General features: G+C 39.2%; 1 protein-coding gene across 1 annotated transcript in view; it reads right to left on the minus strand.

Annotated features, from left to right (window-relative positions):
* The window catches only part of LOC109929875 (potassium channel subfamily T member 2-like), a 636785-nt gene that overhangs the window by 274339 nt on the left and 347322 nt on the right, over window positions 1-15124 (minus strand). Inside the window, exons 15-18 of the mRNA XM_048602052.1 lie at window positions 14724-14832; window positions 9915-9971; window positions 9650-9799; window positions 3323-3552 (exon numbers count right to left, since the gene is read on the minus strand). Coding sequence (XP_048458009.1) covers window positions 3323-3552; window positions 9650-9799; window positions 9915-9971; window positions 14724-14832 — 546 coding nt within the window. The remainder of the gene's footprint in view (window positions 1-3322; window positions 3553-9649; window positions 9800-9914; window positions 9972-14723; window positions 14833-15124) is intronic.

Consider the following 15124-nt stretch of genomic DNA (forward strand, 5'->3'; position numbering starts at 1 on the left):
AGGCCTGAAACGTCAGCCTTTCTGCTCCTATGATGCTGCTTGACCTGCTGTGTTCATCCAGCTCTGCACCTTGCTGTCTCCGTAATTAGCCTGACCTGACCATCGACATACTGATCCCAACAGGGATCAAACTCGTAAATATTATTTTGTAGAGCTCCTGCTATGAGAAGAAAGTTGCTTGCTGCAGTTGAAAGTATAGTTCTAATTTGTTGACATGGCATGATGAGAATTCTGATCGGACTGTTTGGAACTGTGCTTGATTTGTGCGTGACTATTATCTTCAGCTGGAGCCAATAAACAGCTGGAGAGCAGGTATTCCAGAAAATGCCGCTGATGAAGGGTACTAATGAAGACTTTCGGTCCGAATCATTGACTTTCCTGCTCTTCGGATGCTGTCTGACCTGTTGTGCTTTTCCAACATCACATCTATTGATTCCAGCTTCCAGCATCTGCAGTCCTTACTGTCTCCAAAAGCTGCAAAATGTATTGTGCAGCGTTCAAAAAAATCTAACTTCAGTGGTCAAGGTCAGGCAAAATAGGACAATCTATTGCAATTTTAGATTCATGCTAGATACTAAGTACACGTGTTACAGAGATAACCTTCCTTCTTATTTGCTACCAGCACAAAAATTCTGAATGCTTATTATGATAATGTCCTTATCATTCACTGGCTCCAAAGCACACATTGAAGCCCAAAATTATATTCTGTTGGCATAACAATGTGGTTGTACTGTTAGACTCTTAATCCTTAGAATTAAGATTAAAAGTCCTATGGTAGTAGTTTATTCAACTTTTTAAAAGAACGTTTTGATAAAAAGCTGAGTGACAAGAATCTGACTGGTTCACTCTTATCCAATAGGGAAGGAAACCTGTTGTCTTGACAGCCCCATCACAATCTGGTTGGCCATTTATTGCTCTTTGATGTGGCATAACTTTAAACACAATGACTTAGCTGAAACGGAACAGAGAAATGCCTTGAAAATAAGAACTGAATGGCATATGGTTAATTTACTGGCTGTTCATTTCCATTCAAAATTAACTCTGAAGTTATAATTCATATGGACAAAAATGATGGCACCTCAGTATAATCTGAGATTGAAGATGCCAGCTGTTAATGAAAGGGGTGCCCTTCACAGATACAGACTTCCACCAGAAATGCACATTATTAGCTGACATGTAGAGTAAATATTTCTAATCCATATGTGCTCAGTTGCGCTGAATTTATGAGACATCCCTGAGCTGAAAATTAACATTTAATGTGTCTTTTTGATACACGATTAATAATTGTTATTTATGTTTCAAACTTCACAAAGAAATGTCCTGAGTAAATTTATATATATTATATATAAATCCAATTTGTATATAAAATTATATGCATGCTCCTGGAATTAGAGAACAGCTATTTCATAATGGGAAGTTTCTGAGAAGTGTTACTGAACAAAGAGACCCCTTGGACTGCAGGTTCATAGTTTCTTGAAAGTGGAGTCACAGGTAGGTAGGATAGTGAAGAAGGCATTTAGTATGCTTGTCTTTATTGGTCAATGCATTGAGTATAGGAGTTGGGAGGTCATGTTGAGGCTGTACAGGATATTGGTTTGGCCACTTTTGGAGTATTGTGTGCAATTCAGGTCTCCCTGCTATAGGATGGATGTTTGTGAAACTTGAAAGGGTTCAGAAAGGATTTACAAAGATGTTGCCAGGATTGGAGGATTTGAGCTATAGAGAGAGGCTGAATAGGCTATTTTCCCTGGAGCAACGGAGGCTGAGGGATGACCTTATAGAGGTTTATAAAATCATGAGGGGCATGGATATGGTAAATAGACAAGGTCTTTTCACCAGAGTGGGGGAGTCCAAAACTAGAGGGCATTGGTTTAAAGTGTGAGAGGAAAAATTTGAAAGGGCCCTAAGCGGCCACTATTTCACCCAGAGGGTGGTGCGTGTTTAGAACAAGTTGCCAGAGAAAGTGGTTGAGTCTCATACAAATGACAACATTTAAAAGGCATCTGGATGGGTATATGAATAGGAAGGGATTAGAGGGCTATGGGCCAAATGCTGGCAAACGGGACAAGATTAATTTAGGATATCTGGTCAGCAGGGATAACCTGGGCCGAAGGGTCTGTTTCTGCGCTGTACGTCTCTATGAGTCTACGAGTCTATAATACGAGACAGTAGGTTTGTGTTTGCAGGACTGCAACAGTAATTTCCAGCACAGTCAGTAACTTTGTTACATAGACTCAACTTCTCTGGGGGAGGAATCAACTTTAGCCAACATGATAATTGCATAGTAAAGTCAGTGGCACAGTTATAGCCAGGAGTTATCCTTCAACTGCCTATAACTGCTTGTTAGAAATTGTAGTTGGGGAAATTCTCCTGCTGAGCGCCCATGATCTGATTCGTAAATTCCTGTATTTCAATTGACACCAGGTAGATACCTGATAAGAACATGAAATTGTAAATCTAGCAATAATGACAGAAAATTGTCTGCAAACTCTTAGCTACCTGTTTGGCACAGAGCAAAATGACAGATTTTTTATTTTTTTTTAAGAAGCAATAGATTTGTATGTGTATTCGACCATCTCAGTATAATCGATTCAATTATGTAACTTTAATTAGTCTGGAGATAGTAATCTCTGGAAGTCTACCACTCCTTGGGCACTAAGCAATCCTTCAGAAACATAAACCAAGTAACTATGTGACAGACTATTTATCAGGGAAGACAACACAGTTAATACCTGACCATTCGAGCAGGGCTCACTGAACAGTAATCATGATAATGAATCCCAGTTGTTTTTCCCCTCCATTTCATGGTCCAGCAGTTATAATATTGCAACTGCTGTCCTGCCGCACATTTACCAATTTAGCAAAGATATGGCATTAAACCATGCTCTTCTGAGCTCTGAGATTTAACACCACACAATCAATGTTACTCACTGGGCAATTCACCTGGAAAAAAATCACTTCTAATAGCCAGTAGATTCATTTTTAATACGAGTCTTAAGCATTTTTGAACTTGTCATCTAGTGGCATGAAGGTGAAGGATATACTCTAATAACTTAGAAATGGGGTAATTTCCAATTTATCATTGTTAGTTCATTTATGGCAATTTGCAATGGATACCTAGCAAAGCAATCTCCAAAAGTACTGAATGTATTAATTTCAATAATAGTAGGGATCAGTTCACCGAGCATAAGCCATGGATCAAACTTTTCGGAATTGATGACTCAGTTACTTACTTTATTAACAAGCTAAACCAGCAACTGAGCTCAGAATTCACATCAATAATGATCACTCAGAAGTAGATTACACTGACTGCTTTGCTTACCCATACTAGCAATGATGCTGTGAACAGGTAATCTGGAAGCTCCATGATAGATAGTATTTGATATACTATTTATGCTTTGTTCATTTTGCTTTATAAAAGCTGAGTTTTCTTCCTTGGTAATGTTAATATAAAAACAGATGTCTGTGGAACTCATGATGTATCGAGGACCTGGATTAAGTAAAATATTTCTGTTTTCTTCCCTCTTCACACCAATCAGACAAGCTCCATACCTAAAGAAAATCATAAAGGGAAGTCCAACACATCATAAGATTTATGCTCTCAGATTTAACTTCCAATATGTGCAGTCTTAGCACAAGTACAAACTGTTTCCTGTTCACATTCAAAATGCTCCTGGTATTTCCTTTCAAATAATTGAAGCAATTAGGGGCAGCACAGTGGCTCAGTGGGTAGCACTGTAACCTCACAGTGCCAAGAGCTTGGGCTCAATTCCACGCTCAGGGGACTGTCTTGTCTGAGGTTTGTACATTCTCCCCATGTCTGCATGGGTTTCCTCTCACAGTCCAAAGGTGTGCAGGTTAGGTGGATTAGCCATGGGAAATGCAGGGTTACAGGGTCAGTGTAGGAAGATGGGTCTGTGTGAAGTTCTTCAGAGGGTCAGGATGGGCTGAATGGCCTGCTTCCACACTGGAGGGATTCTATGATTTTATGAATTAACCTCAAGTTTAAAGTTATATTCAAACTTACATCAGTTAAACAAACAGCATGATTAAAAGATTTCAAGTTTGCCCATGGAATAAAAGGGACTGTAGCAAGTTGGATACAAAATTGACTCACTGATAGGAAACAGGAGTGTCACAGTCAATGCATATTTTTTGAGATAGAGGGAAATTTGTAATAGAGTTGCCTAGGAGTTGGTGCTGGGCCCTTGCTCTTCCTGATATATGTTCACGAGCTAGATCCGGTTTGCAGGGGCAATTATAAAATTCTCAGGCGATATGAAACTTGGAAAACATTGTTGACTGCGCAGAAGTGGCATGAAGGTGAAGCATATACTCTAATAACTTAGAAAAGGACATAGACAAGTTGGTGGAGCAGGTGGCTAGCTGACAGATGAAGTTCAACGCAGACAAGTGACAGATAATGTCGGTACAGGATGGATTGAGTACGATAGCGAGGAATGACCACAGGTCGGAAGATGTAGGATTCATATGGGTGGAGGTAAGAAACAAAAAGGACCTCATATGCACCCTAACACTAGCTCTTTGCTTGGACAGAGAATAAATCAGGAGATAATGAGAGCATGTAACCAAACCAGTACATTAATCATGGGCAATGTTAACCTTCATGTAGTTTGGGGTAGTCAGATTGGCAGAGATAGTCAGAAGGAAGAATTCATAGAGTGTATTCGGGGACAGCTTCCCTGAATATCAAATTGTGCAATCAGCCTATTTTGGATCTGGTGTAATGAGACAGATTTACTAAATGATGCCAGAATAAATGATCCCCTAGGAAACAGTGATGATAATATGGTAGAATTTAGCGTTCAGTTTGAGGGGGAGGAACTTGGGTCAGAAATAACTGTGCTACGTTTACATAAGGACAGTTACAAAGAAATGAGGGCAGAGCTGTGGAATGGACTGGGAAAGGAGTCTAACAGCAAAGAGGATTGAGGAATAATAGCAAACTTTCAAAAAAATTGTTCCTGGCTCACAGCAAGATATATCCCAGTGAGGAAAAAGGATTCTTGGAAGGAGAGAAGCCAAATATGGGTAACCAAGGAAGTTAAGGAAAGCATCAAATTGAAATAAAAAGAGAAATTGTTGGCCAGGGCCTGCTCACACATACAAGCAGCAGTTTGTGAACTGAAGTTACCTGAGCCCCAGCCATTGGCGTGGGCTGGTCTGAACTGGTTCAACTCAGAGTGATGACATAGCATGCAAGTCCTCATTTGGAGGAAGAATAATGAGGTACTCCTCATGGTGTCCTTGGAGTGAGCCTATAGTGGAAAGACACCGACTCGTCAGATGAGCTAAGAACCAACAAGGGCAAGGCACCACAGTTTGGGAAGATAAGGAGAAAGGATAAAAATGAAGGATTTTAGTGTGTCAGCAGCAAAAACTCTGGACAGCAATCTTCACAAAGTTGTGGACACCATGCTTGGAAGCATGGAGATAATTCTGAGACCTGGGAGAAATCACCTAGACAGCGTGAGCTTCTATTCTCAGGTATTATTTTCGTTGACTGTTCAGGGAATGTCATTGGAAAACTAGTTTGTGCGTGACCTGCTTGGATTTTAGCCTTGTATGAATTGCATGCACACAGTTAACCTTTTCTTAATCAAATGGTATGAATTGTATGTCTGTTTTAATTAAACTAATAAAGATAGTGGTTAGTTGGTAGAGATTTGGCTCTTGTCCTCTTTGTTTTGTGCCAATGACTGTTGTCGATGGCAGTAACCGGGCAACAGAACACATTTTGACAAAGATTAGTGGTTACCCAGAGGATTGAGAAAGTTTTAAAAACCAACAAAAGACGAAAAAAGGGTGAAGAAGATCTTTGAGCGTAAACTTACAAGTAATATCAAGATGGACAGCAAAAGATTCTTTAAATAAAAAAAAAAAAGAGAAGAGGGTTAAGTGAACAAATATCCTTGGAGAACGAACCTGGGGAAATAATAATTGAGAACCAGGAAATGGTGGAGGAATCAAATCAATATTTTGCATCAGTCCTCACAGTACAAGACACCAACAACATTCCAAAATTAGAAAGTAATCAAGGTGCAAAAGGAGTAAAGGAAATAAATGCAATAACTATAATTAGAAAAAAAGTCCCAGGGAAACTAACAGGGCTGAAAATTGACAAGTCCCAAGGACCTCATGGGATGCATCCTAGGGTATCACAGGAAGTAGCAACATAGATAATGGATGCATGGGCAGTAATCTACCAAGAATCCTCAGATTCTGCTAAAGTCCTAGGGGATTGGAAAACCGCCATTGCAACATCTTCATTTAGAAAGGTAAGGACACAAAAACACAGGTAACTAGAGACCAGTTAGATTAATGTCTACTATTCAGAAAGCATTAGAGTTTAGTATAAAGGTTATAATAGCAGAGTATTTAGAAGTATATGATATGATCAAGCAGAATCAACATGGTTTCATGAAGGGGAAATCATGCCTGACAAATTCACCAGAATTCTTTGAGGAGGTAACAAGCAGGTTGGATAAAGGGGAAACAGTGAATGCAATTTATTTAGATTTTCTGGCACCTTCAATAAGATACAATACATTAGGGCATTTAATAAGCAAAGAATCCAAGACCTCGTTGTGTTAGAAGTCATATATTAGCATGGATAGAGGATTGGTAAACTAATAAAAGACAGGGAATTAGGAAAAGGTGGGGGGAGCTTTTTTCACAATGGCAACTTGTAACTAGTGGAGTGCCACTGGAATCAGGGCTGGGGCCACAATTATTTACTATATATCAATGATGTGAATTATGGAAGTGAATGTCCTATAGCCACATTTGTGGTTGACACAAAAATAGTTGGAAAGTCAAGTGCTGAGATGACAGAAAGATTGTAGAATGATATAGACAGATTAAGCAAATAGGTAAAGACATGGCAGATGGAACATAATCTGGGAAAATGTGAGGTTAAGCACTTTGACATGAAGAATAGAGGAGCTGAATATTATTTAACTGGAGAAAGACAGTAGAAATCTACTTAACTAGAGGGATTTGTGAGTCCTTGTGCATGAATTAGAAAAAGCTAGCATCCAAATTCAATGGATCTTTGGGAAGGCAAATGAGATGTTGGCCTTTATTTGAATTTGAATTAAGAATTAGATTTATTGTCATATGTACTCACATGAATACAGTGAAAAGTTTACGAGTTGCCACTTACGGCGCCATCTTAGATACAAAGGTACCTAGGTATAGAATCTTTGTACAAGGGAATGGAGTATAAAAGTAGGGAGGTTTTGCTAAAATTATACAAGGCACTGGTCAGACCACAACTAGAAACTGTGGATAGTTTTGGGCCACTTACCTAAGAAAAGATATATCGGCATTGGAGGCAGTCCAAAGAAGCTTCATTAGACTGATACCACTATCTGACTGTCTTCTGAATTTTATACTGCAGAGGGCTGTCAAGGCTGATTTGTTAAGTGTATTTAAGGCTGAGACTGACAGATTTTTAATCAGTAAGGGAATAGAAGATCATGTGGAAAAGGCAGGAAAGTGGAGTTGAAGTTTATCAGCCATGATTCAATTAAGTGGTAGAGCAGACCTATTGGGCTGAATAGCCCACTTCTGCTCCTCTGTTTTATGGGCTTATGATGCATTTGCTAGGAAGAACATGAACAGACAATGTAAAATAAGGGGAATAATTCTAACAGGATGTGCAGGATAAAGGCATCTGGATGTACATGTGCACAGATCATTTAAAGTAGAAGAACAATTGATAAAGCATACAGTATATTGGGCTTTATTAATGAGGGTAGGGCACAACAGCAAGGAGGTGATGCTGAACCTGTACAATGTGCTGGTTACACCTCAACTGGGGTCTTGTGCACAGTTCTGGCACCACACTATAGAAAGCTGTGAATGCATTCAAGAGACAACAGAAGAGATGTGAAAGATGATCCCAGGTTGAGAAACCTCAGATAACAGGATACATTGAGAGGTTAGGAATGTTAATCTTGATGAAAAGGACGCTAACAAATGATTTGACAAGTTTTCAAGATCATGAGGGCTGGATAGAGTAAAGAGAGGGAAATATTTCCCATCGTAAAAGGATCAAGAATGAAAGGGCACAAATTTAAATTCATTTACAGAAGAAGCAAATGTTATTTGAGAGAAAAAAAACTTTTTCACATGAGTGATTCGGGTCTGGAATGCACTGCCTGGAAGTGTGGTGGAGGCAGGTTCAATTGAGTTATTCAAAATGGCATTAGATGATCCTTTAAACCAAAACAATGTGCCACAGCATGAGGAAAAGGCATGATGCTCATTTGGAAAGCTTATGCAAACATGATAGGTCAAATAGCCTCCTTCTGTGCCATATCCTTTCTGTGATCCTGGGACAAAATCCCTTGTCTGTTCTGGTTGGTTTGCATGAAGCTTTGAGAAAGTGATGCTCGAGATAATTTTTTTTGTTACTGGATTCAATACGTGACCTAAAGAAAAGCGACCATTAACTCGGCAGGTGGTGGAAAATTGTGTCCTATGTAATAAACTTTCACAAGGAATTCTGTACGAGGGAATATTCTTACACATGTAGTTAGAATGGATGAAAGAAAACTTCATATAAAGCTGGGCACGATAAATGGGTAACCAAAATGTACAGCTCAGAAAAAAGTGAAATGAAATTCTACATGTCTTCTTAAAATACTTTGAGTGATGAAACTAATGGTACACTCTTGGAGTGATATGGAATAACTATATATGTGGCTGGCAACTTTGCATCTCATTATTTTCTCAGCTGTATGTAAAGATTTCACATGACAAGTAAATGGTTGCAGTCGTGAAAGTTATATCCAATGTGCTCTCCAAGATTTATTCTTCAATCAACGTCACAGAAACAGATTATCTGGTAATTATTACATTCTGTTTCTGGGTTCTAACTCCTACGTTACAAAATTCTTCAGGACTTTGAGGTGGTGAAAGGTAATGTATAAATACAAACAGTTTCCCTGCCCCGCCCTCCCTATTTTAGCAATAATTTTGTGACTCCTGGTGGTCTCAAAGATCTCAAGGACGTGGCGAATATACACATCAAAAGGAAATTACATGAATTAGTTGCCACTCAACAATGACAGCAATTAGGTGGGACATCTATTCTGCAGTCTGATGTACTTCTAATAATTCCATTCTGCAACCAGATGAATTAAAAGCTTGATGGAAATCTGTATTCTACGTAGAATTAAAATTTGAATAAATTGTCTACAATGATTATTCTACATTAACATAATGGTTCTGAAAATACTTTGGGAGAGGCTGTTTAAAAATTCGCAAAATCATTATTAATGTGTACATTTATAAGTTGCCGGTTTAACAATAGTTTGCGAGAATTTCACGGACTGTTTCTTCCCCTCAAACACTTTTATTAGCTGCAAGGGTTACTATAATAACCATAATTTCAAAGATTCACATTTGAATAAATCTTGTTAAATGTGATTTGAAAGCCTCAAAGGTTATTAAAGCTGGATTATGTTTATTTAATTAAAAACAACCATCTACATTTGATAAATGCCATTTAGCATGCAGATTAAAATATTGGAATTCTGCATCAGTTAGAACTTGCAATTTTAAGCAGGAAAGCAAATAATGCATTATTAAATGTCAGGATAATAGTTAAAGTTCTCACTTTTTGTGTGCATGGAACGAAGTGTAAGTGAAGCTCTTCCCCTCAAACTCTGTGAAGAATGTGCTGTCTTCCATCTTAATGTGATAGACTTCATTGCCTGAACACTTGCCATACACCTTTTGCCACTGTTCATGGGATTGGTGGCCATCCCTGAAAAATACCATAGCAGAAAAATATCTGAGAATATTAATTCGAACGTAGAACAAATGTAAATCATTGGCAGTTTGTGGGCACATTATTGCAGATGCATATATTTGCACTTCACCTGGTTTGAGTCTGCCTAGTTCCAGTTAGTTGTCTAAATGCCTCCCACGGTGCCGATCTGAAAAGAGTTATAATAAGTCCATTACTTCAATTCCAATACTGTAATTTAGATAAACAAGTAAAGTCTCATTATTTGTTCTTTACCATTCGCAAATGCACTTAGCTGCATGAAACATGATGTATGCCATTTCACACATCATGGATCTGATGTTTATTGTTTTCAGAAAAAAATAGAAAACTTGGGAGAAAAGACAATTAGAAAGTATCCGGAATTAAAAGCTAGCCCAATGCCAACCATGCAACCGTTGTCAATTGTCTAATCTAATTCATTAATATCTAGAGGGACAGAAATGTTGTCTTTACCTAGTCTGACCTATAGGTGACTCTAGACGCACAGCAATGTGGTTGGCTCTTAACAGCCCTCTGAAATGGCTTAAGGAGGCAATCTGTTCAAGGGTAATTAGGATGGGCATTCAATGCTGACCTAGTCAACATCATCCACATTCTGTAAACAACTTAAAGGTAAATCAGGGGCATTGGGTGAGGAGGGTTATTCCACCTTAGGGAGGGGGGCAGAGGGGTGGGACAGTCGGTTTTAAACTCTGTGCATGAAAGAAGGAAGAGGATACACTATGCCTTGAGGAGACTACAAAACGCACCCGCCACCACCTTCCTTCCTGCTGTTTTATAAAGGGCTGCCCGCTCTCACACCAATTGTGCTCTGGTGTGGACAGGGTATTATTAGGGTTTTCACATATAATGGGCAAGCTGATGACTTTGGGAGCCACTCAGTCTCCATATTATGGGGTGAGCTCACGGTGAAAACAGACCCAGCAGGGACATGTAACAGCCAGTCCCATCTCTTTTTAGCTACTTATTCCCTAACTACCTTTTTATTTCATTCTGTTGTTTGCCTTTCCCAATTACGTGTCTGAGCTATATCTGTATATTCTATTTGAAATGTGAACAATTTTTCCAAGGTGCTTTTTTTCCTAACATGCTTTTTTCTCCCCATTCTCTTGGTTGCATCCAGTTACTTCCTTAAGTTAGCCACCAATCCCTTTAACTCTGTGTCTCGAAAGCAAAAAGTTTCTAGTGGAAGATTGAACTTTGCAATGCCTTTATGTCCTTGGGATAATTCTAAACGTTTCATGTGTTCAGAACTGGCTTGAAGGTAGAAGACAGAGGGGGGTGGTGGTGGAGGTTTGCATTTCAGACTGTGACCAGTGGTGTGCAACAAGGATCGGTGCTGGGTCCACTGCTTTTTGTCATTTATATAAATGATTTGGATGTGAACATAGGAGGTACGGTTAGTAAGTTTGCAGATGCCACCAAAATTGGAGATGTCGTGGACAGCAAAGAAGGTTTCCTCAGAGTACAATGGGATTTTGATCAGATGGGCCAATGGGCCAAGGAATGGCAGATAGAGTTTAATTTAGATAAATGTGAGGTACTGCATTTTGGAAAGGCAAATCAGGGCAGGACTTATACACTTAATGGTAAGGTCCTGGGAAGTGTTACTGAACAAAGAGACCTTGGAATGCAGGTTCATAGTTCCCTAAAAATGGAGTCGCAGGTAGATAGGATAGTGAAGAAGGTGTTTGGTATGCTTGTCTTTATTGGTCAGTGAATTGAGCATAGGAGTTTGGAGGTCATGTTGAGGCTGTACAGAACATTGGTTAGGCCACATTTGGAGTAATATGTGCAATTCTGGTCTCCCTCCTTTAGGAAGGATGTTGTGAAACTTGAAAGGGTTCAGAAAAGATTTACAAAGATCTTGCCAGGGTTGGAGGATTTGTGCTACAGGGCTATTTTCCCTGGAACATCAGAGGCTGAAGGGTGACTTTATACAGGTTTATAAAATCACGTGGGGCATGGATAGGGTAAATAGGCAAGGTCTTTTCTCCAGGATAGGGGAGTCCAAAACTAGAGAGCATTGTTTTAAGGTGAGAGAGGAAAGATATACAAGGGAGCCAAGGGGCAACATTTTCATGCAGAGGGTGGTGCATGTATGGAATGAGCTGCCAGAGGAAGTGGTGGGGGCTGGTACAATTACACTATTTAAAAGGCATCTGGATGGGTATATAAATTGGAAGGGTTTGGAGGGATATGGGCCAAATGCTGGCAAGTGGGATTAGATTTATATAGGATATCTGGTCGGCATGGACGAGTTGAACCGATGGGTCTGTTTCTGCGCTGTATATCTCTATGACTTTGCTTCGGTAATCAATCCTTCACTGCATGGTGAAACAAGTTCCAGTACAGGATATTTCACAATGCAGGATTTTTGACAAACATACTGCATAGACATCACTGGCTTAGGTTCCGATATTGTAATTAACAATACCTATTCTACTCTAAACTAAATTCATTTGAACTAATTACCTGTATCTGCTTGTCTGCCTTAATGCGAATCTCCTCGCTAAACCAAACTTGTGTATCACATTCTCTCAGGAAAACAAAAATCAATCTTTGATTCCCTGAGCTTGAGTTCAGAAAAGTTGTTAGTACAACCTTATTCCACAGCGATGAGAATTTAGCTAGCTCCCAGTTTCAATTTCATAATCAGTAAAATTTTATTGACTTAATTAATATTAATTAATATCTATATATTCTTTCCATTCATCTATGATTCAGACCAAAAATACATCATAATTGATGTTCTACAGATACATGTGGGCTTTTAGCTCATCAAAAATAAAATTGCACTTAGTGCCTTTCCCAACCTCAAGACATCTTGAAGTGCCTTATAATCAATTATGTAATTTTAAAATGTTGTCTCTGTTATAATATGAAAAAAAACACAGCAATCAATTTGGTACAGCAAGACTCCACAAATAGCAATGAGACAAATAGCCAGAAGATCTGATTTAAAGTAGGAGCAAATTACTGCAGATGCTGGAATCTGTACTGAAAACAACAAATGCTGGAGATCACAGTGGGTCAGACAGTATTCATAGAGAGAGCAAGCTAACGTTGCAAGTCTAGATGACTCTTCTGATTTAAACATTGATTGCAAAATGAATATTGGTCAGACCAACTGTAGAATACTCTTACTCTTCTCATTTATATACTTTTGCATTTACTGTCGGTTGTGGCTTAATTAGTGCCATTGTCACCTCATTGTCAAAATGTTGTGGGTTAAGTCCCACTCTGGGACTTGAGCAGAAGACTCAAGTTTTGACCACTCTCCAGTCTTATACAGTGGAGGGGCTTACACTGTCAGAAGAGGAGCCACTTTTCAGGCACTATTTCAAAGAAGACCAGCAGTGTTAATCCTGGTGTCCTCTCTAATATTTATCACTCAATTAATGGAACAGATACAGTTAATCTTGTCATTAGCACGTTGCCGTTTCTGGAAGCTTGCTGTGTGCAATCCAGTTGCCACATTCCCTCCACTTCAACACTGGCAACTTTTCTGTAAACATAGAAACATAGAAGATAGGGGCAGGTCTAGACCAATTGACCCTTCAAGCTTGCTCCGCCATTTAATATGATCATGACTGATCGTCGAGCTCAATACCCTAATCCCACTTTGCCCCCACTCCACCTCCTGTATCACTGGATCCCTTCAGCCACAAGAGCTATATCTATCTCTTTTTTGGAAACAGAGTACTTTGGCATTAATAACTTTTTGTGGCAGTGAATTTCACAGGCTTACCACTCTACGGGTGAAAAAATTGCTCCTCATCTTCACTTCTTATCCTTAAACTGTGACCCCCGGTCTGGACTCCCCTACCATCAGGAACATGTTTCCTGCATCTGACCTATCTAGTCCCGTTAGAATTTTAATGGTTTCTAGCACATGTCCCCTCATTCTTCTAAACTCTAGTGAATAAAATCACAAACAACTGAATCTCTCCTCATACACCAGTCCTGTCGTCCTAGGAATCAATTCAGTAAACCTTTGCTCTGTAGCAAGAACATCCTTCCTCAGACAAGGAGACCACACTGCATACAATATTCCAGGTGTGGTCTCACCGATGACCTGTATAAAAGCAGCATGTCATCACTGTTCCTGTACCCGAATCCTCTCACTATGAAGGCCAACATACGGTTTGCTTTCTTTACTGCCTGTTGCAGCAGCATAGTTATTTTCAGTGAATAGTGTGTGAAAACATTCAGGTCTTATTGAACATTCCCATTTCTCAATTTACAGCCATTCAAATAACAATCTGCCTTCCTATTTTTGCTACCAAAATGAATAACCTCACATTTGTCCAAATCATATTGCATCTACCATACACTTGCCCACTCAGTCTGTCATCTCTGCATCCTCATCCCCTTCCACCCAGATTTGTGTCATCGGCAAATGTTGAGATATTACATTTAGTTCCCTCATCTAAATCATTAATATATATCGTGAACAGCTGGTACTTTCATGTACTTCCATGATACATCCATAGGACTTTTCTGTAAACAAAGCATTTTGGGTTGATCTTCGGTCATAAAAACTGCTATATAAATGCAGATCTGTCTTTTTTGGATCAATAACAAATTCCAGTTTTAATCAGTTTTAATGCTTTGGCTGTGGAAGTAACAAGAACAGGAAGCGTATTCCATGTTGATTTAATAGTTCTACAGCATCTGGAATCTCTACCAAAATGTGAGCATTTAAAAGCTGACGCCACCGATGGTTCAACACTCCCTCCGTGGTTCACAACAAATTGTGCAACAACCTAAATTGTACATTCACATCTGGATTCAGGGCTCAGGTTAACTTGTATACTCAAAAGTATGGCATTAACTCTAATAACTTTGTGGGTGAGGCGCAAACAAAGCTAATATTTCAAAAAAGGCTAGCACTTACTGTCCCCTGGAGGTATGAACCAGCAGAGTAATCAGTGTTGATGTGGCTGGACAGATGCAGTTCAGAGCCAGCATGGCATATTTGAATTCCTCTTCACATACAACGTGATCTAAATAAAAGCACACATATAGTTAACTGAAGTGATGCAATTAAAACAGTATGAAGCTGTATTCACATATTAATCAACTGCCTAAATATTACATAAAAGACATATTTAAATTTCACACATCTGTGAAGTATTTCCTCTTCAATGCATTCCAAAAATTGTGTGTTATAGTAGGGGTTTACCCGACTGATCTCATTCCTGATTGCACTGGAGCAACAGAAGTGCAATCCAAAGCAACTAGTTATTTGGTCAGCAAACACAGCTCTGACCGTACTATCACAAAAGGAGGACAGAG

This window comes from Rhincodon typus, chromosome 10 (assembly GCF_021869965.1).
Source record: "Rhincodon typus isolate 14 chromosome 10, sRhiTyp1.1, whole genome shotgun sequence".
Lineage (NCBI taxonomy): Eukaryota > Metazoa > Chordata > Chondrichthyes > Orectolobiformes > Rhincodontidae > Rhincodon > Rhincodon typus.